Raw genomic sequence first — 24,543 nt, 5'->3', positions numbered from 1 at the left:
AGGAAACCTCATTTTCTTTGTTTCTTTTTTGAGGAGAAACCGCCTTTCTTTTGGGGGGGTGGGCGTTGAAAAACCTCATTTCCAATTTGTGATCAAGATTGCTTGGGAGCTCAGAGTTTTTATTAATTGTATTAATAGGTTGTATTTTGATACTTAATTTGAAGAGAAAAGAAGTGACGAAGAGCCTGACAGAGTCAGAAAGACCTGAGTTCAAATCTAGACCTCAAATACTTACTAACTGTGTAATCCTAGGCAAGTCAATGATTGATCAATCAATGATTGATCTTTAGGTTTAGCAATTCAATCCATTTTAAATCCAGTCTTCGTAGATTACCCTCTAGCCCATACCTCTCCCATCTTTTCTAGTTAATAAACATTTATTAACTACCTGCTGTGTTCCAGGTAGTATGCTAAGCATCATAAAATAACAGGAAAGACTTTATAAAATACTTTGCTAAAATCTAGGTAAACTGTATGTCAATTCCCTTGACATTCCAGTTTACCCCTCCCCCCACCCCAAAAAAGGAAATAGTCAATTTAACCTATCTTGTTTTTTAATTTTAAAAAATGTGCCTTTTGATACACAGTCATAGTTCAGTGAAACAAATACCCAGATTAGCCAAGTCTGAAAAGTTATGTTTCCTGTATCTTAATTTCATCACCTCTCTTATCAGGAGGTAAGTGGCATGTTTCATCATCATTCTTTAGAACTTTTTAGTATTGTTCAGAGTTCTAAAGTCTTTCAAAATAGTTTTTCTTTATAAATTGTTCTCCTAATTCTGCTTACTTCACTTTGCATCAACATGTTCATAATGTTTTTTCTATCAGTTTCCTTTAAAACTGTGCATTTCATATTTATAGCAACTCTTGTCATGATAATCAAAAATTAGAAACCCTAAGGGGACGTCCTGACCCTTCATGACCCCAATTGGGGGTTTTCTTTGCAAAGATACTGAAGTGGTTTGTCACTTCCTTCTCCAGCTCATTTTACAGATGAGGAAACTAAGGCAAACAGGGTAAAGTGACTTTCCCAGGTCACACAGCTAATAAGTGTCTGAGGCCAAATTTAAACTCAATTTCCTGACTCCAGGCCCAGCCCAACGGTCTATCCATTGCAACACCTATTTGAATGGCTAAAGAAATTATGATATATAAATATAATTGAGACATTATTGTAGATGTAGATCTTTTCCCTCTTTCTTTGATTTCTTTGGGGTAGAAGCCTAATAGTGGTTATAGTCAAGTCAAAGGATATGCACAATTCTGTTAACTTGCTGGGCTTAGTTCCAAATAGCTTCCACTGAAATCTTTTTCTCCCTTTTCCTCAGGCTTAACCCCTTTACCTTCCTTTCAGGAAAAAGGCAAGAATGGAAGTTAAGGCTCAGAAAAATGGATTAAGGATGGTACCCAGATTTAGAAAGAGAGATACCTATATACTAGTTACTAGAAAGATTAAGTAACTATTATCTTATTTACTTGGGTAAAATGTTAACTCTGAGCTACATAATTGTTTCTTTTATCATTGTGAAATCTGCCTATGTTCAAGAATTTTATAAATTATGTTTCTTCAAATTATCGTGGGAGAGAGTCAGAAGGAACAAATAGCCTGTCATTTTGGATATTTGTCTCTCAAGAAGAAAAATGTTTACATTTAGAATCATGATATAATAATAAAAGATTGTTTCTGACAGATTTGTGACAAAAAAACAGAGGACAGTATTTGTATTTTTCTTCAATATACTGCATATTGTTGTTATTGTTATTTGTTTGTCTTTCATTTTCAAAGAGGACCAATGACATTGGGAAGGTGATGTCTTGAGTGAATTGGATTTAGGTGAAGGCAGGGCTGGCTGTGCAAACTCACTAGCCTCACTCTCTCCTCCTGAGCCATCTGGGTCCAGTGGCAAGATAAGATCAGAACAACTGGAGATGGTCCCAGATGTGGTGGGGGATCTTGGCCTTTTTAAAATAAGATCTTTTCCAGGTTTCAGTTTGTCTGAGGCAGCACCCATTCAGTGCTTAAGGCTAGGTGAAAAATGACCTCTTTTTACCTAGTCAGAAAAAAATCATTCTGGATGGGAAGACCCTCCTGTAATGAACTCTAGGTGAAAAAAACTCTCCTTTTACCAAGGCAGATCAACATCAGGCCTGTACTTTATTAACCAAGAGAATGACCTGGGGCCTTGAGAGGTTCAATGACTTTCCCAGGGTCACAAAGCCAGTCAGTGTGAAAGAACAGACTAATGGGATTAGAACTCAGGCTTTCTTGAATGAAGCTGGTGGTCTATCCATTATTCCTATCTAAACTGGTCTTCTATTATTCTTTGTATCTTATATTCTGCCTCCCATCTCTGATTTTAAAAATCAGACTAACAAATTATTTATCTTATATTTTTTTAAAATCAGTTTAATTAATTTATTCAGCTTCCTTTCAATTTTGTTAAGTTCTACTTTCATTTTTAGTATTTCTATTTGGATGTTTTTTTAATTTTGGAAGTGTTGCTTTATTGCTTCTCTAGTTTTTGTTTGTTTTTCAGTTGTATGACCCATTTGTTGATTTAGTCTTTCTTTTGTTGAAGAGATATAAAAATTGGCCCAACATCTGCTTTATTTGCATTTCATAAATTTTGGTGAGTTGTTTCACTGCTGTCATTTTCTTTGATAATACTATTTGGTAATGCTTATTTAGACTTGGAGACCTTAAAGTTAAATTAATCCCAGTGTTCTTAACCTCTTTGGTGTTATGGACCCCTTTGAAATCTTGGTGAAGCCTATGTAGTCTAATCCCCTTATAAATGAGGAAAAATAGAACCAGGGATGTTAAGTGATTTGTCCAAGGTCACACAGGAATTAAGGAATAGGAACAGGATTCAGGCCCAAATTCTCTGACCTCAAGAGTTTACCTATTATAAGATATCTTTAAATCATCAATGCTCCAGAGCAAGGTGGAGGGTAGGGTGGGGGTGCTTTTCATCTTTTTTTATGTTATGGACTTCTCTGGCACTTTGGTGAAGTTATGGACCCCTTCTCAGAATAATGTTTTTAAATACATAAAATAAAATTCATAGGTTCCTTCACCTGATTCAAATGTCTCCTAACTGTAAGTTTAAATGTAAATTTTTAGAAGGGACAATCCTGTCCACAATGGATGGTCTCATAGTTCAGTGGAAAAACTGAAGCTACCCCAAACTTGAAATCCCCTCAGCATCCCATCCCAGTACCTCTGTCTCAAAGTGTTCAATCCTTCTACTTGTTTATGTCCTCAATCCCAAATCTCTCATTTTCAATCCCTCTTGATCCAGTGGTTCTTTCCCGACTGCCTCCAAACATGTCCCAATCTCCTGGCTTAAAAAGTCTTCACTGGTCCTAAAATGTCCATGCTGTTTAATCTAGAGATTCCTCTACACCATACAGATCAGGCTGCTCTTCCCCCAAAAAAAGTCATTGATATGAAGAAATTTCCAAATTTCCCAAAAATATTTCTAGCAGCACTTTTGTGTAGTAGCAAATAATTGTTGCTTGTTCTTCGCTCTTGAAGAGGACCAAGTAGACATTGGGAAGGTTAATGTCTTGACTTGCAAGTGGATTGGATTTAAGTGAGGTAGAGCTATGCAAAATCATCAGCCTCACTCTCTCCTCCAGAGCCATCTGGGCCCAATGGCCAGATATAAATCAGGACAACTGGAGATGGCCTAGGATGCAGTGGGAGACCTTGGACTTTTAAGTTACTATCTTTCCCAGTACTCACTTTGAATGAGGCCAACACACTCTCAGTGATTAGCTCTGTTTAAGAAGTAAGTCAAGGGATGATCCCTTTAATTAAAAAAAAAAATCACATTGAGAGAAGATTTTCAGGGTTGCTGTAATTACTATTTACATTTACTCTGAGCCATCAGGGCCCCCAAAATAACCAGTAAGTGGTGCTTGGTCAGGGACCTATTGTTGACCAATGAATCAGAGCCAGAATGAATTGGGTTTAAGGCATGGTCTTTAAGAAAGAAATCTACCAAGTAAACCCCAAGATAACTAGGTAGTTTCAACCATCAAAATTTGCCTTCCCTTGGGCAGAACACCCTTAGGTAAGGCCTTATATGATACTCCATTGGAGGGCGGGAGATGAGAGGAGAGGAAAGAGGAGAAAAGAAGCTGAGTTGCCTAACTGTGGAAGGAATTGGCCATCTGGGTTCCCCATTGGGGCAGCTCACACTCCTCACAGGTCACAATTTGTCCTTCATTCTCAGAGGACCATGGCATCATCTTGAATAGGACCATGATGCCATGACTTGTGATTGAATTGGATTTAAGCAAGGGAGGGCTGTGCAAAGTCACTAGCCTCACCTTCTCCTCCAAAGCCATCTAAGGTTAGGTAAGAATTGAAGCAAAAGATCGCCTAGTTTGTCCATTCAAAAGAATCAATCTGGGATAGACATTGATGAATCATTTTGAAAGAAAGTATATGCAAATTAACTAAGGATTGGCTAAATAAATTGCAGTCCATGAATGTCTTGGAATATTACTAGAAGACAGAACATAATGGATGCAGAGAAGCTTGGAAAGAATTTTTTTTTAAGTTCATAGACCTCAAGATTAAAAACCATATGTAGAAGCGGCAAGGTGGTCCAGTGAATAGAGCACTGGCCCTAGGAGTCAGGAGGACCTGAGTTCAAATTTGCCCTCAGATACTTAACACTTACTTACCATGTGACCTTGGGCAAGTCACTTAACCCTAATTGCCCTGCCCTCCCCCCTCCAAAAAGCAAAAAAAAATTTTTTTTTAACCTCAGGTACTTGGACCTGTGGTAATGGCAAGTTTGGTGGTTCAGTCAGGATGACCTGAGCTCAAAGCCAGCCTGAGTCACTTAGTATCTCCTTTGCCTCACTTTCCTCAACTGTAAATTGAGAATAATAACAACTCAAGAATTGTTGTAGGGATTGAATATTTTTAAAGTGCTTAGCACAGTGCCTAATAAATAGTAGGCACCTAATATTTGTTTCCTGCCTTCCTTTCTAATGGGAAACTCAGTCAGTGGGACTATCTACAATGGGACTGTCTACAAATACCCAGGATGGCTGAATGAGGCTTCAGCCCCACTCTGCTTGGACTGGACTAGAGAGTAGACTAGTTTCTCTCGGGGCCTGAGGGGATATGTGGTCATCCTGCTCACCACATTAGGAGTTAACTTGTATCCTGGCAGGTACTTCTTATTCTCATGGTCCTCATTGATGATATCTGACAGATTCCTTCCATCAACTGTCTCTTCATACACCCAGAGCTTCACTTCATTGTCAAATGTTTCGGAATTCATGACATTAATGCCAATGATTTTTGCAATGGTGGTTCCCCTTCAAAAGAAGAGAGGAAAAGGAAGGGAAGGAAGTGAGTCCTACAGAATTAAAGGCTTTCTGAGAAGTGACAAGAATGAGCTCAGTCAATGGCTAATTTATTGTGGCTTAGCTGTCCAGTTGAGTATAAGAAAAAGGGGCGGCTAGGTGACACAGTGAATAGAGTATGGGCCCTGGAGTCAGAAAGACCTGGGTTCAAATGTGGCCTCAGACACTTGACACACCCTACTAATTGTGTGACCTTGGGCAAGTCACTTAACACCAATTGCCTTGCCTTCCTCCTCCAAAAAAAAGAAAAGATCAAATGAGATAATAATTGTAAAGCACTCAGAATAGTGTTTGGCACATAGTAAACATTATATATTATTTCATTGTTTCAGTCCTGTCCCAACTCTTTGTGACCCCATTTTTGGGCTTTCTTGGCAAATACACTGGGGCAGTTTGCCATTTACTTCTCCAAAATAACTATGTAAATGTTAGCTATTATTATCATGATTTATTATCTGTCTTCTATACTGCTGCCCAAATGATTTTCATTAAGTGTAGGTCTGGCCATATCACTTCCCTGTTCACTGTCTAATGTCTCCCTATTGCCTTTAGGATCAAATATTAATCCCCTTCCTAGCTACACATTTATATCAAAATGACCCCTTTCTGTTCCTCACACATGGCATTGCATCTACCTACTCAATGCTTCTGCAATGGCCATTCCCCATTGCAGGAATGCTGTCTTTCCTCACCTCTGTTTCAAAGAATCCCTCTCTTCCTTCAAGAGATAGTAGCTCAAATACCAACTTCTACACACATATAGGTTAGTACCTGACACAGTCTTCCTCTCTACCCCACCCCATGCCATCCTACCTGATATTAAAGGGAATTGAACAGTTAGATGGTGCAGTGGATAAAGTGCTGGGCAAGGAGTCGGGAAGACTCATCATCCTGAGTTCAAATGTGACCTCAGATGTATACTAGCTGTGTGACCCTGTGGAAAGTCCCTTCATCCAGTTTGCCTCATCTGTAAAATGAGCTGGAGAAGGAAATAGGAAACCACTCCAGTACCTCTGCAAGAAAACCCCAAATGAGGTCAAGAAGAGTCAGAAAAACTGAACAACATATACATATTTGTGTGTGTGTGTGTGTAAATATACACATGTATATCACACATTGTTTCTTCCTTTAGAATGTTAGCTCCCTGGGAATAGGAATTATTTCATTCTTTGTATTTGTATCCCTAGAACTTAGGATAATGCTTGAAACATAACAGTTACTCAACAAATGTATATTTTAGTGCAGGGAAGGAACTTAGAAGCCATTCTCAAGTTCAATTGCCTTTAATATCAGGTAGGATGGCATGGGGTGGAGTAGAGAGAAAGACTGTGTTAGGTACTAACCTCTCTGAGGATCTCTGGATTGGATGCTCTGTGTGTGTGTGTGAGTCAGAATGAACCTCAAGGAAAGGTTGTTGAGTTGATGGGGGCAGTCTAGAATGAAGAAGGAAGAGAGACTGGAGTATGCCTTCTCTTCCTCTGAGCCCAGTGGAGTCAATTTTCCTGAAGAATTTTAGGCTACAGGATCTTCCCCCATCCTTTAATCTGAATTCTGATCTGTTCTCCCACAATCTATAGGGCACATAAGACTCTTGATATTCTTTCCCTTTTCGATCCAAGATTTTATATTTCGATTCTTTTCCAAATTTTAAAATTTATTTTAGCATTTTTTTTTTAATTCTGAGTTCCAAATTCTTTCCCTCCCTCTAGTCACTCCCCCACCCATTTGGAAGACAAGCAATATGATACCAGTTATATATGTGAAATCATGCAAAGCACATTTCCATATTAGCCATTTCACACAAAAAGCAAGAAAAATAAAGAAAATGAAAGTCTGCAGTCTAGTTCATCACTTCTCTCTCTGGAAGTGGATAGCATTTTTCTTCATGAGTCCTTCAGAATTGACTTGGATCATTGCATTGATCAGATATCAAAGATTTTAAGAGAGAGTGATCACTTTTATCAAGGTTGGCATTATTGGGCAGAATTAGGTCAAGAAAAGTAGTTGTTTATCTCCTAGCTGGCATTCTGTCTCCAGTATCCATGTCTTTGCCCTGGCAGTCTCCTCATGCACAGAATGCGTCCCATCCTCACTCACTGGGCTGAAGTGATTTACCCAAGGCCACAAAAATATTCTTAGAGCCAGGCCTGATTAATCCCAGACAAAGCTTCTAGATTCCCCCTTGCTGATCTGTCCCTCAGAAATAAGCCCTATCTTCTCATCTAGAGGATTTTGGATCACAAACCCCTTTGACATCCTGGTGCAGCCTATAGACCCTTTTACTCAGAATTATGTTTAAAGTACATAAAATAAAATGCCTGGGATTATGAAGGAAGGCAATTTTATTGAAATACAATGATCAAACTATTTTTTAGAAAAAGTCCCCAGACTGCAGATTAAGAACCCCCTGCTCTAGAAGCTTAAACACCACAGATAAAAACGGGCACACAGGATATAGTGACTTCCATGGCCAGATGGGAGACAGAGCAGTTCCTTTGGGGCATCAGCCCTCAAACGTCTTACCTTCAATATTCACAGTGGAAAAACAGAAGTGTGACAGGCTCTCCTTTTCTGGGGAGACCTTTTTGTCCTTGGTATGTCTCTCTCTGCTCCAGTTTTTCCAATAACATGATTGTTGGGATGGAAGGAGGTGGGACTGGAAAAAGAGGGAGGAATTCTCAACCCCAAAGAGTGATTCTCTCTCATGGGCCTGACTGGAACTCTTCTACTGGGGTGCAGCCTGTGCTCCACTCTTACCCTGGTGGAACAGACTTTACCTGCCGACTTTCTAAGTTGTCTCGGGCTGAAAAATTGTTTCGCACTGTCCTTTTGTGGGTTCTGCCTCTGTAATGTAATGCCAAGGAAAGGCAACTTCCCAAGCTTCAGAATACCAGCATAGGTGCTCTCCATTTTATTCAGTGACAAACCAAGAACAGAGAAGATCAAAACATGACATCATTCAAAATACAGCATTTAGTAAATGTGATTAAATAATCTTCAAGTACTACCCCACCCCAGGACCTTCCAATCATTCAATCAATTACAAAGTCCCTGTTCTAAATACTACTCCACCCCTAGGCTGTACCTTCATTTAGTCCACCACAAAGCCCCTCTTCTCAAATGGAGATTAGTTTCCAACCATAAGTAAAGTACATTCATTTGTTCAACCATAGAACACAAAAAGGTCAAAAGTTCCCCACCCCAGGATCACAATTGAATCTACCCCAGAGTTACATCAAGTTTAAGCACAGCACTTAATACCCAAATGGAGGTCTTTTCTTCATCTTGACATGAGGCAAGTTCTCAGCAATCTTAGTTCCTGGGGAGACAAGGCTTAGCAAGGCCACAAGATACATTGCCTGTCCCTTCATTAATTCATCCTCTGTCTGTAGAACAGTCCTAGAACCCCTGAAAACATTAGCAAAACCCTCTCCCAGGATTTCTGTAAACATACAACAAGAAAATCCTTCTTCAGGGCTTCTGAACCAACAGAAAGGTTCCCAGACCCCTGCAACAACAGCACTGTCCTTCACCAGTGGACAGTATTCACTCTCTGTCTGCAGGACAGTCTCCAGACCCGTGCAACAACAGCACTGTCCTTCACCAGTGGACAGTATTCACTCTGTCTGCAGGACAGTCTCCAGACCCCTGCAACAACAGCACTGTCCTTCACCAGTGGACAATATTCACTCTCTGTCTGCAAGACAGTCTTAGTAGCTCTGAACCAACAGAAAGGTTCCCAGACCCCTGCAACAACAGCACTGTCCTTCACCAGTGGACAGTATTCACTCTCTGTCTGCAGGACAGTCTCAGGAGCTCTTAGCCAACAGCCAGGTTCCAGGACTTCTTCAACAGGACTGTCTTTCACCAATGGACAAGTCTGGCAAAACAACATCAAAACAGACAGACAAAGTACCAGCAAAACAGCCATGTCTCCTCAGTCCTTGGCAGCTCAGGGGGCAGGTCTCAAAAGTCCAGGGCAATTCAAAGTGGCCCCCAGCAATTCTCTCAGTCTCTCTCTGCCTCCACAAGGTACTGCTTCCAAAAAGTTCTTCTGCCTCTCTCTTGTCTCTCCAAATCTACGTCACCAGCTCCTCCCAGTTCAGGACTCTCTTTTCACATCAACAAGTCCATCCCACAGGTGGAATTAACAAGCTCTGGGTTTTAACACAATCAATTTGAAAACCAAGCCAATACAGGGGAATCTTTATATTCCATTACTATCACAGCCTCTCGAGAAATTGTTTTGAGGCATTATTTAAAGTTGTTTGGAAGGGCTGGGGAAGAGTTCAGGGGAGTCCCTAACTTTTCTCTGCCATCTTGGCTTTACTCTACTCAACACAGTCAGTTTTTGGGTGAAGAAATCAAAGTTATATAAAATCATATGAAAAAATATTCTAAATCATTATTAGAGAATTCAAGTTAAAATAACTTTAAGATATCATCTCATACCTATAAGATTGGCTAAAATAAGAGAAGAGGAAAATGACAAATGTTGGAGAGGTTATGGGAAAATCGTGTCACTTATACACTATTGGTGGAACTATGAACTGATCCAACCATTTTGGAAAGCAATCTAGAATTATACCCAAAGAGTTAAAAACTATATTTACCCTTTGACCTAGCAATATCATTATTAGGTCTGTTTCCCAATGGATGAGGGGAAAAGGAAAAGAACCAATAGATTCTAAAATAGTTATAGTGGCTCTCTTTCTGATGGCAAAGAGCTAGAACATTTTTTTAATAAAAAAAAAAAGAACTGGAAATTGAGGGGATGCCCATCAACTGGGGAATGGCTAAACAAGTTGTGATGGTTGTGCTGGAATACCACTGTGCTATAAGAAATGATGAGCAGGTTTGATTTAGAAAAAAATGGAAAGACTTGCATGACATAATGAAGAATGAAATGAACAGAACCAAGAGAATGTTGTATACAGTAACAGCAATAATGTTTGAAGAATAACTGTTAATGACTAAGGTATTCTGTATATTATAAATATTCAAATCAACTACAAAGGGACCTATGAAGAAAGATGCTATCCACCTCCAGAGGAAAAAAAAACTGATAAATAGAAGTATGTATAGCATGGTTTAACATGTTTATTATGTATTTATGCATATATGTATGTATACATGCATATATACATGTGTGTATGAAATGGAAGCCTTATCTAGTGTGGGATGGGGGGAAGGATGGAGATAGTTCAGAACATAAAATGTAGCAAAAATAAAATAAAACAAAATTTTTAGGAAAGGATACTGGTTTAATAAATGTCTGTTTAATGAACAAATGAATACAGTATACTGGAGAATTAAAGATGACATTAGAACGCATGTGACCCCAAAATGAAATAACCACATGCTATGGAATAAAGAACATTTTGGCATCAAACATGTGTGCCCTTCTTTATGTAGTATTAAAAAGGGTCCCTGGTATAGAAAAGGGCCTACCTTTGTCTACCCCTAGTCTCAGAGCTTAGCTTAGATCTACCCCTCCATAAGCAGGGTAGAGACAGAGTTTTCAGTGTGAGTACTTAAGACTATGGGAATCAGCAAATGCTACAAAATCAGGATCTGATTTATTGTTTTGTTTAAGAAAGTGATGGAAAAGATGTTAATAATGCAGATTAAACTTTAAAATGTGTCATACATACGTACATTTTTTTATTTCCAGAGAGTTGGTTGGTAAACATTTACCTTGAGGGGTGTGGGCAAAATGAGAAATAGAATGCTTTTGAAAACTAAGGGCTTAATGAGAAAACAAAAGCCTCACACTAGGGACATGTCAAAGCCAAGGGTGAGTACAGTTTCCCCAGCTTCTGCAAAAGACACATGGATCAAGGAATCAAGCATTTCCAGGTCTGGAAGCCCCTTCCCAACATTTCCAGCCAATGTATTACTTACCAGTTTCCAGAACCCACAATGCACACCTTCAGCCCCCTAGGGGGGCACTGAATTGAGCTGTCTGATGCAGGAGCTGATTTTGTAGTGGACTCTGCTGGGAGCGAGCCATGCTTTACAAGCCGTAGAGCTGCAGCTGCTACTTGAATCTCCGTGATGGAACTTCTAACAGCACCCCAAGCAGAACTGGCGAGACCAGGAGCTGGTACAAGAGGGGCTGGTTCTTAATGTGTCCTCTACTGATCATTGACTGTTGCCTACTTCTGCCTCTTTCTTCCACTGATGTGTTAGCCCCCTTGAGATTGAAAGAAAAGAAGAGAAACCAAATGATCCCTTTTGTAGGTGAGGGACCTTCTGAAGAAGGGGCAAAGAGGCTTAAATACAGTTCCTCCTCACTCACTCCCCAGTGCCTGAAAGGCAGCCCGGTCACATCTCCACCCCCAGAATCCCTGGCTTTCCTGGAGTCACAGCTCAAGGGCCACCTTCTGCAGGGGGTGCTTCCTGATCCACTTGGGTGCTTTCCCATTTCAAGGTAACCTCCTATCTGCTTTGTGTGTGTTTATCTTGTATAATGTATTATTATATGTTATCCTCCCTGATGGAATGTCACCCAGCCTAAAGGCCAGCCTAGGGATTGCTAGCTCCTGTGATTTTGTGGTACTACTTGCAGAGAGCCCTAGATTTCTGAGGGAGGCTGCTGCTTAGCTAAGGATAACCCTAAGCTGACAATGCTGTACTTAGATGATTAGGATCATAAAAATAATTACTACTGACATTTCTTTTTTTTTGGAGGGCAATTGGGGTTAAGTGACTTGCCCAAGGTCACACGGCTAATTACTACTGACATTTTTATAGCAATTTAAAGTTTACAAGGCACCTTGCATAGGAGTGCGCATTTGGTGCTAGAAGGGGCTTCAGAGGCCATTTTGGTCAACCCAACTTTAATAGATGAGAAAACTGAGTCCCAGGGAGGTGAAGGGATTTGCCATAAGTCCTCACTGCTACAAGGCACCCTTTTACACCTCTCTTTCAAGTCCCTCCTCAAACATCCCATGGCTTGCCCTCCTCAGCTAAGAATCTTGCCTCATGTTTTACTGAAAAATTTGAGGCCATTCCCTGAGACCTACCCACCTCTTCTCCTCTCCTCTTCACATATCTACCCCTGTCGCATGTAATGAAGTGGCCTCACCAAGGCAAAACCCTTCTATATGCACAAGTGACCCCACTCCATTCCATCTTCTCCGACACACTGCCACCTTTATTATCTCCATTCTTACTTCACCTTGAATCTGTCTCTGCCTATTGACTGCTTCCCTACAGCCAATGTCTCCCCCATTCTCCATCCATCCCTGCTGACTATTGTACTATATCTCTCCTCCATTTTGTGGCCAGACTTCTTGATAAGGCCTGCTATAATAGATGTCTCCACTTCCTTTTCTTTCACTCTCTACAATCAAGCTTCTGGCCTCATTATCCACTGAAACTGCTTTCTCCAGTTACCAATGATCTCTTAGGTGCCAAATCTAATGGCCTTTCCTCAATTCTATCCTCCTTTTGATGAGGTGCAGGCTCTGGGAAGCTCCTTGAGCTCTCCTTGAATCTTTGAGGTACAGGCTCTGGGACCCCCCCCCCCCTTGGACTCTGATTAAATCGTCCCATTTGATAAGGTATTTGGATGAGGCCATAAGCCTTACATTGTGGCTGGGCCCAGACATCTGTTACTAGCCTAGCCCTCCATTGTCCATCTGCTTCCAACCCTTGAGCCTATCAAAATATCTGTCCACCCTGGAACTGGCCTAGCCCAACATTGTCTGTAGTCTCCAGGTGGCCTCTAGTAACTTCCCACCCTTAATCATTCATTTACCTCATTGACTCCTCCTGAAGACCCTCCCCAAACTCCTCCTCTAGACCACCCCTAGATTCCTCCCACAACCTTCTGCATAAAAGACCCCATCTTCCCTCCACGTGTGTGAGAGCACCATAGGATTTTCTAACACAGACCTTACCCTGTGTCCAGTACAAGCAAACTTTTAATAAACTTTACTTTTCTTTGGCTGAGAGAAGACTTGAGTCGAATTGATTCAGCAGGACCCGGAGTGTTGGCATTTTGGTGTCTCAAGTCCTCCTAACCCTATACCTCATCATTTTGTGGTGAACTTCTTCATTTTGACCTCTCCCTGCAGCCTTTGGCTCTGTCAATTGCCCTCTTCTCCTACAATATTCTCTTTTCTCTAGGATTTCAAGACATTAATCTCTCCTAATTTTTCTCCTGCCTATTTGACCTCTCCTTCTTAGGGTACTTTGAAGGAACTCCTTTAGGCATGGCTGACCCATTTGAGGACATGAGTTCCTCCAGTATTCTCTAACTACTTGCATTCCAGATGCCCCTTACCTATTTCTGAAATTCTATCAAAAAAAAAATATTCACATATGGGCATGCTTCACCTCTGCCTTTCATCTCTCTCTTATTTCCCATCCAGATTCTGCTTAAAGATCTTAAATGCGGGGGGGCTAGGTGGCGAAGTGAATAAAGTGCCGTCCCCAAAGTCAGGAGGACCCAAGTTCGGTTCTGGCCTCAGACACTTAACACCCACACAAAAAACCCAGCCATGTAACCTTGGGCAAATTACTTAACTCCAATTGCCCTCCAAAAGGCAAAAAAAAAAAAAAGACTCTTCAATGATGGGAAACACATTTGGGGTCATCAATCCATATAGGAACATCTCTAATATAACCTCTCTTAGGAGAGGTCATATCAGATCCTTGTGGCCTGAAGTAACCTGATCCTGGAGATATAGATGACCTCCAACCTTCAAACCTGAGGAGAGTGAGCTTTAATACCTTAACAGGTACTCTTAAGATGTCACTGACAGGCAAAGTAGAACTGAAGGCTCACAATGTACTTTTGTCCTAATGCCCCCTGTTATGGGAATGGGAATCTGAAGATCTTCCCTGCCTCTTGGCCCCTTGATAGGCTTAAGTGACTCTGAGAATCTTCCCTGATTTGAAAATATACTCTGCCCCCAATAGGCTGAATGTTGTTACATGGAGCTTGTGGTAGGAGGCTTGTTTTTCAGGAATGTCCACACCTTGTTACTTTGTGATTGGGCAATGGGTCAAGAGGTTTGTGACATTCTCTGAGCCAGGAGAAGGCTATATATACACTGATGTGAGATTTTGCTTTGGGGCTCACTTTGGGAAGAGTTGTGTGATTTGGCCAGGTGAGACTCTGGGCAGCCGTTGAGCCCCCCAGCTTTGAAAACCCAGATGTTGGTGCTTCCCTCTCTGGTAACTGACTTGGTATGGATGTAATGGTCAGACAGCTGGAAGCCCTGTCTGCTGATCTGTTTCTCTGTCTGCTTGTAACTTCTGTTTGTATTCTGCTTGTATTCTCTGAAGTTCAGGGTGCTGACTTTTTCCCCTGAACTAGGTAAATGACATATGTTTGATTAAAGTAAGATTGTTAACCCATTTTGAGTTGCTTTCCTTTAGAAAAGCAGATCTAAGAATCTGTGCTAGCAGCCATCCTGGGGATGCTGGGGATGCTGCTATACCCCCACACTACAACTATTACAGACAGGTTATTATTTAGATAATTCTATAAAGATTTTCTTTGCTTATGGCTTTATTTAAACTTATACATGTACTGTTAATTCACATAAATAATCTGAATTATGGGATTTATTTATTCTGCTCTTAAGCATCTTCCTCTAATGGAAATGTAAATTTTTAAGATCTTCCCTGCCCCTAGGCTAAAGTGCACCTGGAGCCTGGGGTAGGAGGCTTGTTTTTCAGTAGATACTTTTTGATTGGCCAGTGGGTCCAAAAGGTTGTTACATTCTCTGAGCCAGGAGAAGGCTATATAAGCCCTGATGTGTAGCTTTGTTTTGGGGCTCACTTCAAGAAGTGTTCTGTGATTTGATCAGATGAAACTCTGGGAAGCCATTGTTGAGAGTCCCCTGGCTTTGAAAGACCCAGATGTTGATTTGATCCAAGAACTTGTGTTGGCAGTCCACCCTGGGGACGCTGGGGTGCTTGCTGCTACACTTCCTTAGTCCTTTTAGCTATCAATAACAAAGTGTTATAAAATGTCATCCTAAGCCCCAACTTGAAAAAGGTTCACAAACAAGTGGTGTGTGTTGTGCACACATAAGCCTGTAGTATGTGTGAAATTGGGGTTTGGTGATTTCTAGAGTGCCTCAGATAGTGTCTCTACAAGGAAGGTATGTCTTCAAGTGGAGGGATGATAGGGAACTGCTTCCAGGAGATTTGAGATGTCATGTAAGGGGCCTTGGAAATAGAGGCCATGGAGCCATGTGCAGACATTCTTCAGTTCCAATTGGTAAACATATGTTGAAGAAGAGACTTCTGATTAACTGTAGAGGCATTCAATATAAGTTCATCAGCTTCAACTAATATCTCTTTGTTTTGAAACTCTTGGGAGAGCTTGGAAACTGGTGAAGGGCACAGAGTCAATGACCTGTGAGTTTGAAAGGTCAGGAGGGTCCTTGGCATGTTACCATTCCGGAGCTCAAGTTTGTGGCCAATGTAATATCAGTGCCCTTAGGCATATAGAGAATGGCATCCCTTGTCATTCTAGAATATGAGTTTCACAGCCAGAGTAGTGTTGATGCTCTGAAAAGCTAGGAGTAACTTTTAATAGTGACCTCCAGGACCTTGCATATATATGAATGTATATAGATAGATATGGGTATATAGATACAGATTTCCTAGTTATGGAATAAGGATAATTTTGAACCAGTCATTAATATTCCTGATTAGAGAAAAATCAAATGAGCAATAAATAGATGGTTTGGGTAGTAACAGCTGAAGCAGGATCATAAATTCACTATGATGAAAAAGAACAAAGAGACTTGAGATCCCCTATGAGATCTAGGTGACGAGCCTTAATTGGCTATTAGATATTTTTTAAAATTTATTTATTTGTAATGGGGGGCAGGTAGCATGGCCCTGGAGTCAGGAGGACCCGAGTTCAAATCCAGCCTCAGACACTTAACACACAATTACTAGCTGTGTGACCCTGGGCAAGTTACTTAACCCCAATTGCCTTGCCCCCTCCAAAAAAAAAATTTATTTGTAAGAAGGAATGCTCCTCTCTGCTGAGGAAAAGGAAGAACTAGTGATTCCTTATGACTATAGAATGAGATCTTTTAAAAGGGACTGGGTAATGACCCAGGTCACTTTGGGGTATATCTGAGTTTAGATTTGATGAGTCAAAGTTTTCAATCTTAAAATTATGTAAATAATAGACTAAAACTGAACATTAAATCCAAAGATTGCCCAAGGAAATAGCTGGTGACTTCATGAATGTCTTTGACCCATTCGCTATATTCTGTTTTATGTAGTGTTCCTGATTTTTGAAACTGATTCAACTTATGTTTAAAATACTGGTGGCTAATAGATCTATTTTTTTTTTTAAAGCAATAGGGGTTAAGTAACTTGCTCAAGGTTACACGGCCAGTTATTTCTGGGTGTGGTGCTGAGTATCTGAGCCCGGATTTGATCCAGGTCATCCCGACACTGGAGCCAGTGTTCTTACTCGCTGAGCCACCTGGCCGCCCCTTAATAGATCTCTTATATGCCCAAATACATTTATTCAGACACCAAGCAGAAAAGAGTAGCTGAATGTTAGAACTGGTGATTATCTTAGATACCCTTTCTAGTTCTACTTTCTCATTTTAAAAAGATTCATTTGTTTGTTTTTATTTACAGGCTGACCTCCCCTCTTTCTTGCATAGAAGGAAAAGAGATAACTCTTGAGCCAGATCCCATTACCAGAGCCTTGATCTGTTCCATTTTCCAAGCTGAGCTGACTCCTCCCCTCTTTAACAACCTACTGCCCCACCTTCCCCCTGTGCTTCTCCCTCCCAGATCACTATTTATGCCAAATCACCATGTAGAAACCCAATTAGCTTAGTTCACTGCAGCTCATATCTCTTCAGCTGAGCTCAAATGATACTCCAGTCTCAGCATCACTTATAGCTAGGATTTACAAAGCATGTATCACCTTGGCCCTTCCCCCTACATTTTATAGACTAAGACACTGAGAGTAGGTTGCCCAGGTTCAAGATATTAGTGGCAGAACTGGAGTTAAAACCAGTTAGTCACTCCCTTGTGAGAACCTATTATTTGTTATAAAGAATATGCAAGAAAATTCTATAGTGACCAAAGGGGCAAATTTTGAACCAGAATTCATGATGGGCAGTTCTTAACTTAGGAACTAGTATAGACATATACCAGGCAGAGGAAATCCAGCTTCCTCTGAATTATCCCCCCTCCTTGCTCTAACCTGTTCTCTGTTCCCCAATTCAGAACAGCTGGGTGAAAAGTCTATGCAAATGTAGAAGTGATTCTAGTTACCAATGCCCAGTATCTATTTCTGTCTCCTACAAAAATCACCCCTCATACTCCTGCTGTCAGAGGAGCCTTCAGGGATGGAGTGGGGATGGGATCCTGACTTTCATGTTGGAAGAAGGCATTTTCCCTAGAGAAACAATATTAGAAAAATAGTATAGCTGAAGTAGCACTAATTATAATTAGCATTATATTTTGGGTACACTAATTAAGCTTTGGTAGGCTGTCCCAGGATTCTACCTGCCATTATGATACCTCCAGATAAAGGAAAATGTGTTTCAAGCTACACATAAATAACTTATAGTTTCTCATGACTTACAGGTGCTGCCCTAGAATCTCCTAGCACTAATATCGTGGAACTGCCTGTGAGATTGTTTTGTGGAAAATTGAAGTACAAAAATGTCAGAAGAGAAGATCTGGGCACCTAATGTTTCATATATGGTATTCAAGATGGAAGATGCCATAAAAACTTTGAACCTGCTTCCTCATGCATTCCTTTCTAGCACCTTTCTCCAGAATTCTCCATAAAAAGGTCACACAGAAACAGAGATTCATGGCTTTATATATAAAATCCTTTCTGTTCTTTATATATGGAAATTTCATGTCTCTTGATGCTTGTTAAATTCCTATCTTTTTTTTAAGAGAGTAGGTAGAACATTATTGCATTATTCACTAGTAGACCAGTGAAATTAAGACACTTGGGAATTTACTAAGTTTTTGTTAACTATTCATTTGTGTTTTGTGATTAATCAAGGGGACAAACTGATATAACTTATTAAGAATATGGAAAAGACAAGACTCTCTGTGTGTGTGTGTGTGTGTGAACTAGCTTCCAAGAAGATAAAAATAATAGAAGGTCAACAAGAAAAGATGGGATTCTTAAATAGTCAGATTAGCTATACTTGAATTTAAGGAAACAGACACTTTCTGAATGATGGGAAACTTTTCACGTTCAGTTTTGAAGTAAGGTGAAGCAAATCTTCTCTTCTAGTATAGCCAGTACAGTGAAAGAATATTGAGAACCTTCCCTAAGCTCTGCAGAGAAACATGTTAAGCTCTGGTGGTCTCATTCTTCACCTGACATGTAATATATGTCAGGATGATGGAACCATAACCAGATGGAACTGGTACATCTACTTGTCTGGTGAGAAATGTAAGAATTCATGGAGGGGTGGGTAGGTGGCGCAGTGAATAGAGCACTGGTCCTGGAGTTAGGAAGATCTGGGTTCAAATCCACCCTCAGACACTTAACAATTTACTAATCAAGTGACCTTGGACAAGTCACTTAACTCCAATTGCACTGCCTTCCCCCCTCCAAAAAGCAAAAAAGAATTCATGGGGACAGCTATGTGGCATGGTGGAACAGAGAGGGCAAGAGTTCGAATCAATTCATGGAAGAGGTAGAGTAGAATGAAGAGTTGGTGTGCACTTTGTTGGGTCATGGAAGGGGATTCTGCTAAGAGCAGCAGTCTCTTGAAGGGGCAACTCTGCGCCTTCCACCACAAGCTGCACTGTGGGAGGGGAGGGCAAGCTTCTGAAGCTCCTACAGCAGGCTAGAAGCCGCAGCCCAGGCCTGGTAGCCGATGAGCCAGGTACTGCTCAGGGTACTGCTTCATTGAGGTATCCAAGTGGGCTAAGCGGTTGCCCCAGGCATGGCTGACTCAGAGTAGACCTGAGCAGTGTATCTGAGTATTTTCTTGTCATTAGCCTCATTGAGATCAAGGGAGATGGTTTCTGAAACTGAGAGAAAGAGAGAGAGACAGAGACAGAGAGAGACAGAGACAGACAAAGAGACAGAGAAATGCAAAAATAAAAAATAGAAGTTTAGTAATGGAGTGTTGGGCACCTAGGTGGTACAGTAGACCTGAAGTCAGGATTCATCTTCAGTTCAAACCCAGGTTCAGAAACTTACTAGCTGTGTGACCCTGGACAGATCATTTAACCCTGCTTGCCTCAGCTTCCTTATCTGTAAAATGAGCTAGAGAAGGAAATGGCAAACCACTCCAGTATCTTTGCCAAGAAAACCCCAAGTGGGATCACAAAAGAATCAGGCATGACTGAAATGACTGAACAAAAACAGGGGAGTGTCAGGTGTGAGGAACAGAAGGAAGGCCAGTTAGAATGAGGAAAGGGGAGAAATATATAATTAGGCTGGAAAGATGGGTTGGAGCCAGTTTGTGAAGGTCTTTTAAAAACAAACGAGAGAAAAATGAGTTTGTATTTAATCCTTTAGATAAAAGAGAACCATTGGAGTGTATTGAGTAGGGGAGTAATGTGGTCAGATCTGTGCTTAAGGAAAATCACTTTGGCAGGTGTGTGGAAGGTGGATTTGAGTGGTGAGAGATAGGAACCAGGACACCCAACTGGAAGATTATTGCAATAGTTGGCTAAAGGTGATAAGGGCCTAAAGCTAAGGTGGTGACTGCATGAGTAGAAAAAAGAGGTCAGAGGCAGAGATGTTGTAAGGGTATCAATGGAATGCAAGAGTGGCAACTGATTATATGGATGTGGGGAAAGGGAAGGTAAAGGAATGAAGAATAAAGCAGAGGTTGTGAACTTGGATGGCCAGAAGAATGATGGTACCTTCAACAGAAATAGGGAAATGTGTAAAAAGAGGAAGATGATGACTTTGTATTTTTTTTTAATCTGAACTGAACCCTTTAATGCAATTTTCAGCCCCCATAGAAAATATGGTTCTGTCCTACTATGTTGGAATCTGGCCTGGGGATAGAGCAAGAATGGCATATTTCCTTTACAAGGCAAGTACAGCAAAGCAAGATAAACAAACTGAAACAAGGGGAAACTGGAACTGGAATAGGGGAAAAACCAGATGCAGGGAAGCCAGCCATTATGACTATTCCCTGAGGCCCCATAGAGTTCTGGGGCTGCAGGACCTTGAGCCAGGCACCAGTGATAACAGATAACAGAGGCAAGCATTCCTTCTCTTACCAAGTGGGAGCCAACTGGGACCTTGCCCTTTGCTGGTACTTTTTCCAGCTCTTTATCATGGTTAACAAAAGTTTACAACTTTGTTTTTTTTTTTTTTTTTTATCAAAATCAAGGGGCTTTAGGATCAAGATCGGATTCCCCATTGTCATCATCACTCATCCATCTCTAAGCTCTATTTCCCCTCAAAACTTCCAGCAGGGAGAATTGTAACTCCACGGGTAGCAGCTTTAGGGTTGTGCTGGTAAATGTTTTGTAGGAATTGTTAAATTCACCTTTCATCAAGTGACTCCCTAACATCACCATCAACTGTACCTACTGGAAGTTGTTGTCTGTGGAGTGACCAATGCATGGCCCAAAACTAAAAGCAGTATTTGAGGTGATCGTGACACACCCCTGAGATTGGGAGCCAGGATTTTCTGCTAAATTGTGACATCAGGAAGGTTTGTTTTTGGCAGCCCTCTCATCTCCCTCTCTGCATCCTGATACCGCCTTCTAATTTCCCTCTTCCTTCTCTAGTCCCCAAGTGTCCAGTGGCATTCTGTCCAAAAGCCCCCAACTCATGGCCATATTCCATCTATGCTTATCTTCACTGACACTGTCTCATCTTCCTCAAGACCGTTTGCTCTAGAAACAAAATTCCTTGTCCCTCAGTGAAACGTTTCACCTCGATGTTTGGAAGAAAGCTATAAAATATTTAATTAAGTTTACATAACCCTCAGTAGAATATAAATTCCTTGAGGACACAGGTTGTTCTCTTTTTCATTTTTGTCCTTTATCTTTAGCATCTAGCATGATGCCTTACTTATTGAACTTGGGGAAAATTGTAAACATGAGAACCAGGCATTTAGTTATTCAAAGGACAGGCAAAATTGGGCCTTCATTCTATAGAAGGAAAGGATAAGTGGATCACAATTACCATTAGTCAAAAAAGTCAGTCAAAGCTAAGATCCAGGCTTTCTATCCAACCAAGTGAGAGGCAGGCAACAGATAGGGAGGTCCAAAGGACAATTAGTAGAGGCCCAGGCAAGGGGTATCAACATTGAGAAGGTTCAGTATCTAGGACCCAGCCATGTGGAAGACTGGAATTCAAGAGTATATAACCCTATTTCCTAGGGAGATTGGTATAATAAAGCAATGATTCAGGTACTGGGGAACAGGAGTATAGGGCCAGGACTTAGTCATAGGGGAACAAGGCAGGGACACACAGTTACTGGAGGAACTTGAGTACTATTAAGGTCAGAAAAGAAGTAGTGGGGGTGGCTAGGTGGCACAGTGAATAGAGCACCAGCCCCAGAGTCAGGAGGACCTGAATTCAAATTCAGCCTCAGATACTTAACACACACAAAAAAAACTAGCTGTATGACCTTGGGGAAGTCACTTAGCCCCAATTGCCCCTCAAAAAAAAAAAAAGAAAAAAAGTAGTAAATGTGTTACTTAAAGATTGGTTTTTGCATTTTTTGTCTTTTAAATCCCCAGTGCCTAGAAGGTTGTTTTGCATATAGCAGTTAATAAAATAGTGGAACTGACAGCATACTAAAAAGTAGAGATATCACCTTGCCAACAAAGGTCCATATAGTTAAAGCTATGGTTTTTCCAGCAGTAACATCCACATGGCTGTGAGTTGGGCTATAAGGAAAGGTGAGCACCACAGAATTAGCACTTTTCAATTGTGGTGCCGGAAAAGACTTTTGAGAGTCCCTTGGATAGTAAGGAGATGAAATCAGCCAGTACTTAAAAGAAATTAATTCAGACTGTGTGCTGGAAGGTCAAATTCTGAAGCTGAAGCTTAAATCCTCTGGCCACATAATGAGAAGACAAGACTCATTGGAAAAGAAGCTAATATTAGGAAAGATAGAAGGCAAAAGGAGGAGACAGCAGAGGATGAGATGGATAGTGTCACACAAGCAAGGAACATGAGCTTGGACAGACTTCAGGAAATAGCAGAGGATAGAAGGGTTTGGCGTGTCATGGTCCATGGGGTCATGAAGGGTCTAATGCTATTGACCAACTCAACAACAACAAGAAGTTTAACTGAACAGGACCAGCAATGAGATTGACTTCCTACTGAGCTAGTGAACTTTCCAGGCATATGGGGGGAGAGGGCAAGAAGCAACCTGAAGGTACAAAGATGGGAAATGGAGTTGTATTTGTGAAGCATTAGATAAACTCCAATTTCAAAATGTAACTTAAGGTTAGACCTGCCCACTTCTTATCCCAGAGACCCAAATCTTCGAAGATATTAGGAGAGGGAAGGAGATGCATGACTTCACAAGATTCTAATTAACCAATCAGCAAGCATTTTTTTACTGCCTGCTATGAACCAATAATTATTTTAGGCAATGGAGATACAAAGACAAGACTGATAATTCCTACCCCTGAGGAGCTTACAGTCTAGGCAGGATGCTTACAGAGCTGACTCAACAGCATAGAGAACAAATCTCTCCTCCCCTTCTAATCCTGATGCCTGACCCAAAAAAAGATTCTCTCTATTTCTACATCGCCCATCTGCCTCTTTGCATTGAGTTCTTCAGGTACCAATCCCAAATGCATTTATTAAGTGCTCACTATGTGGAAGACAATAAAGTTATACAAAAAAAAAAAAGAAAAAGAATTCCTGCCCTCAGATAACATATTTTCTACTAGAGAAGTACAAGTTGAAAACAGCTAAGTTTAAATGTGACAATTTGCAGAGGAGAAAACACTAAAAGCTAAAATCAGGAAAGATTTCTCATAGAAGAAAGCATGTGAACCTTGAGTCTTGAATGATGAATGAGAAAGCATCACCTGTTGTCTGCTCTATACATAGCTTGTACTTTCCTGCTGGTTTTTGTTTATGTACTTCCCTATGACTGGAATACTCTCATCACTCAAAATCCTGCCCACCTTTTAAAATCCAGTTGAAATGCCACCTCCTCTGTGAAGTCTTTCCTGATTCACAGTTGGTAATGAATGCTCTCAATACAATTCATTTAACATTATGCACTGTTCAAAAACACTAATGTATTATGGTTGTGAGCATCTAGATGGTACGGTCGATAGAGTGCCGGATTTGGGATTCAGGAAGACTCACCTTCCTAAGTTCAAATCTGGCCTCAGACACGCACAGTTGTGTGACCCTGGGCAAGTCATTTAATCCTGTTTTCCTCAGTTTTTCATCTGTAAAATAAACTGGAGAAGGAAATAGCAAACCACTGCAGTGTCTTTGCAAAGAAAACCACAAATGAAGCCACAGAGAGTTGAACACAACTGAAAACAACTCAACAACAATTACATTTGTTATGTGTGTTCTATATTTTTCTAGTAGATTATAAATTCCATTATAATAGGGGCTGTATTTTTATATAAATTGTGTCTCTTCTAGCACCCAGAAGAGTTTAATAAATGTTTGTGGATGCACATAGTGACTAAAACGAAATACTTTAAAATTGTAATGATTAAGCTTGGCCCACAAAGAAAAAAATGTGAGTCTGCACCTCCCTCCTTTCTTCACAGACATAGGAGACTGTGAGTGTGGTATCCTGATTCTAATATCAAATGTGGCTGATATGTTGGTGGGTTTGCTGAACTGTTGTTGTTTTTTTTAATTCTTCATTCCATGGATAGATCTCCTGAAGGGGGAGAGGCAGGCACATAACAGAAAATGAAAGTGATATAAAAAACAAATGATAGTAAACTGTTATTTTTAACAGTTTCCCCAAAAAGTTTGATGTGTGTTGACAAATCGGGTTGAGTAATCCTTCTTCTTTCTCTGGCTTCTTTCTTTAAGATCACAGATAGACTATCTCACAGCAAAAGGTGAAGGGTCAGGATTTCCCAATTTTAGCCATATTTTTAGCCAAATTTTAGCCATAAATTTGGCCAAAGGAGAGTGGGTGAAGAGTCAGGAGGCAGCATTCATCCTGCTAGATTATTAGTGAAACCACTGAA

The 24,543-nt window shown here is 40.7% G+C and overlaps 2 protein-coding genes across 6 annotated transcripts in view; one reads left to right on the top strand and one right to left on the bottom strand.

Annotated features, from left to right (window-relative positions):
* The window catches only part of LOC138143772 (glycerol-3-phosphate dehydrogenase 1-like protein), a 40,281-nt gene extending 28,064 nt beyond the window's left edge, over positions 1-12,217 (bottom strand). The window contains exons 1-3 of the mRNA XM_069065045.1: positions 12,163-12,217; positions 11,296-11,494; positions 5,166-5,343 (exon numbers count right to left, since the gene is read on the bottom strand). Of these exons, the coding sequence (XP_068921146.1) occupies positions 5,166-5,343; positions 11,296-11,494; positions 12,163-12,217 (432 nt within the window). The remainder of the gene's footprint in view (positions 1-5,165; positions 5,344-11,295; positions 11,495-12,162) is intronic.
* A 2,195-nt stretch (positions 12,218-14,412) lies between these two features.
* Positions 14,413-24,543, top strand: part of LOC138143680 (golgin subfamily A member 6-like protein 22) — a 39,414-nt gene continuing 29,283 nt past the window's right edge. Inside the window, exons 1-2 of one of the 5 annotated variants that reach the window (XR_011163778.1) lie at positions 14,413-14,513; positions 17,989-18,255. The gene's annotated coding sequence lies outside the window, so the exon portion shown is untranslated. Of the gene's footprint in view, positions 14,723-17,988; positions 18,256-24,543 lie in introns of those variants that run through there. The other 4 variants (XR_011163779.1, XR_011163777.1, XM_069064910.1 and 1 more) reach the window with 4 other exon arrangements.

Source organism: Petaurus breviceps, unplaced genomic scaffold, assembly GCF_028583685.1.
Source record: "Petaurus breviceps papuanus isolate PSGF00001 unplaced genomic scaffold, PetGlider_PUasm1.0 90654, whole genome shotgun sequence".
Taxonomy (NCBI): Eukaryota; Metazoa; Chordata; class Mammalia; order Diprotodontia; family Petauridae; genus Petaurus; species Petaurus breviceps.
This window is presented reverse-complemented; position numbering and strand designations above follow the sequence as displayed.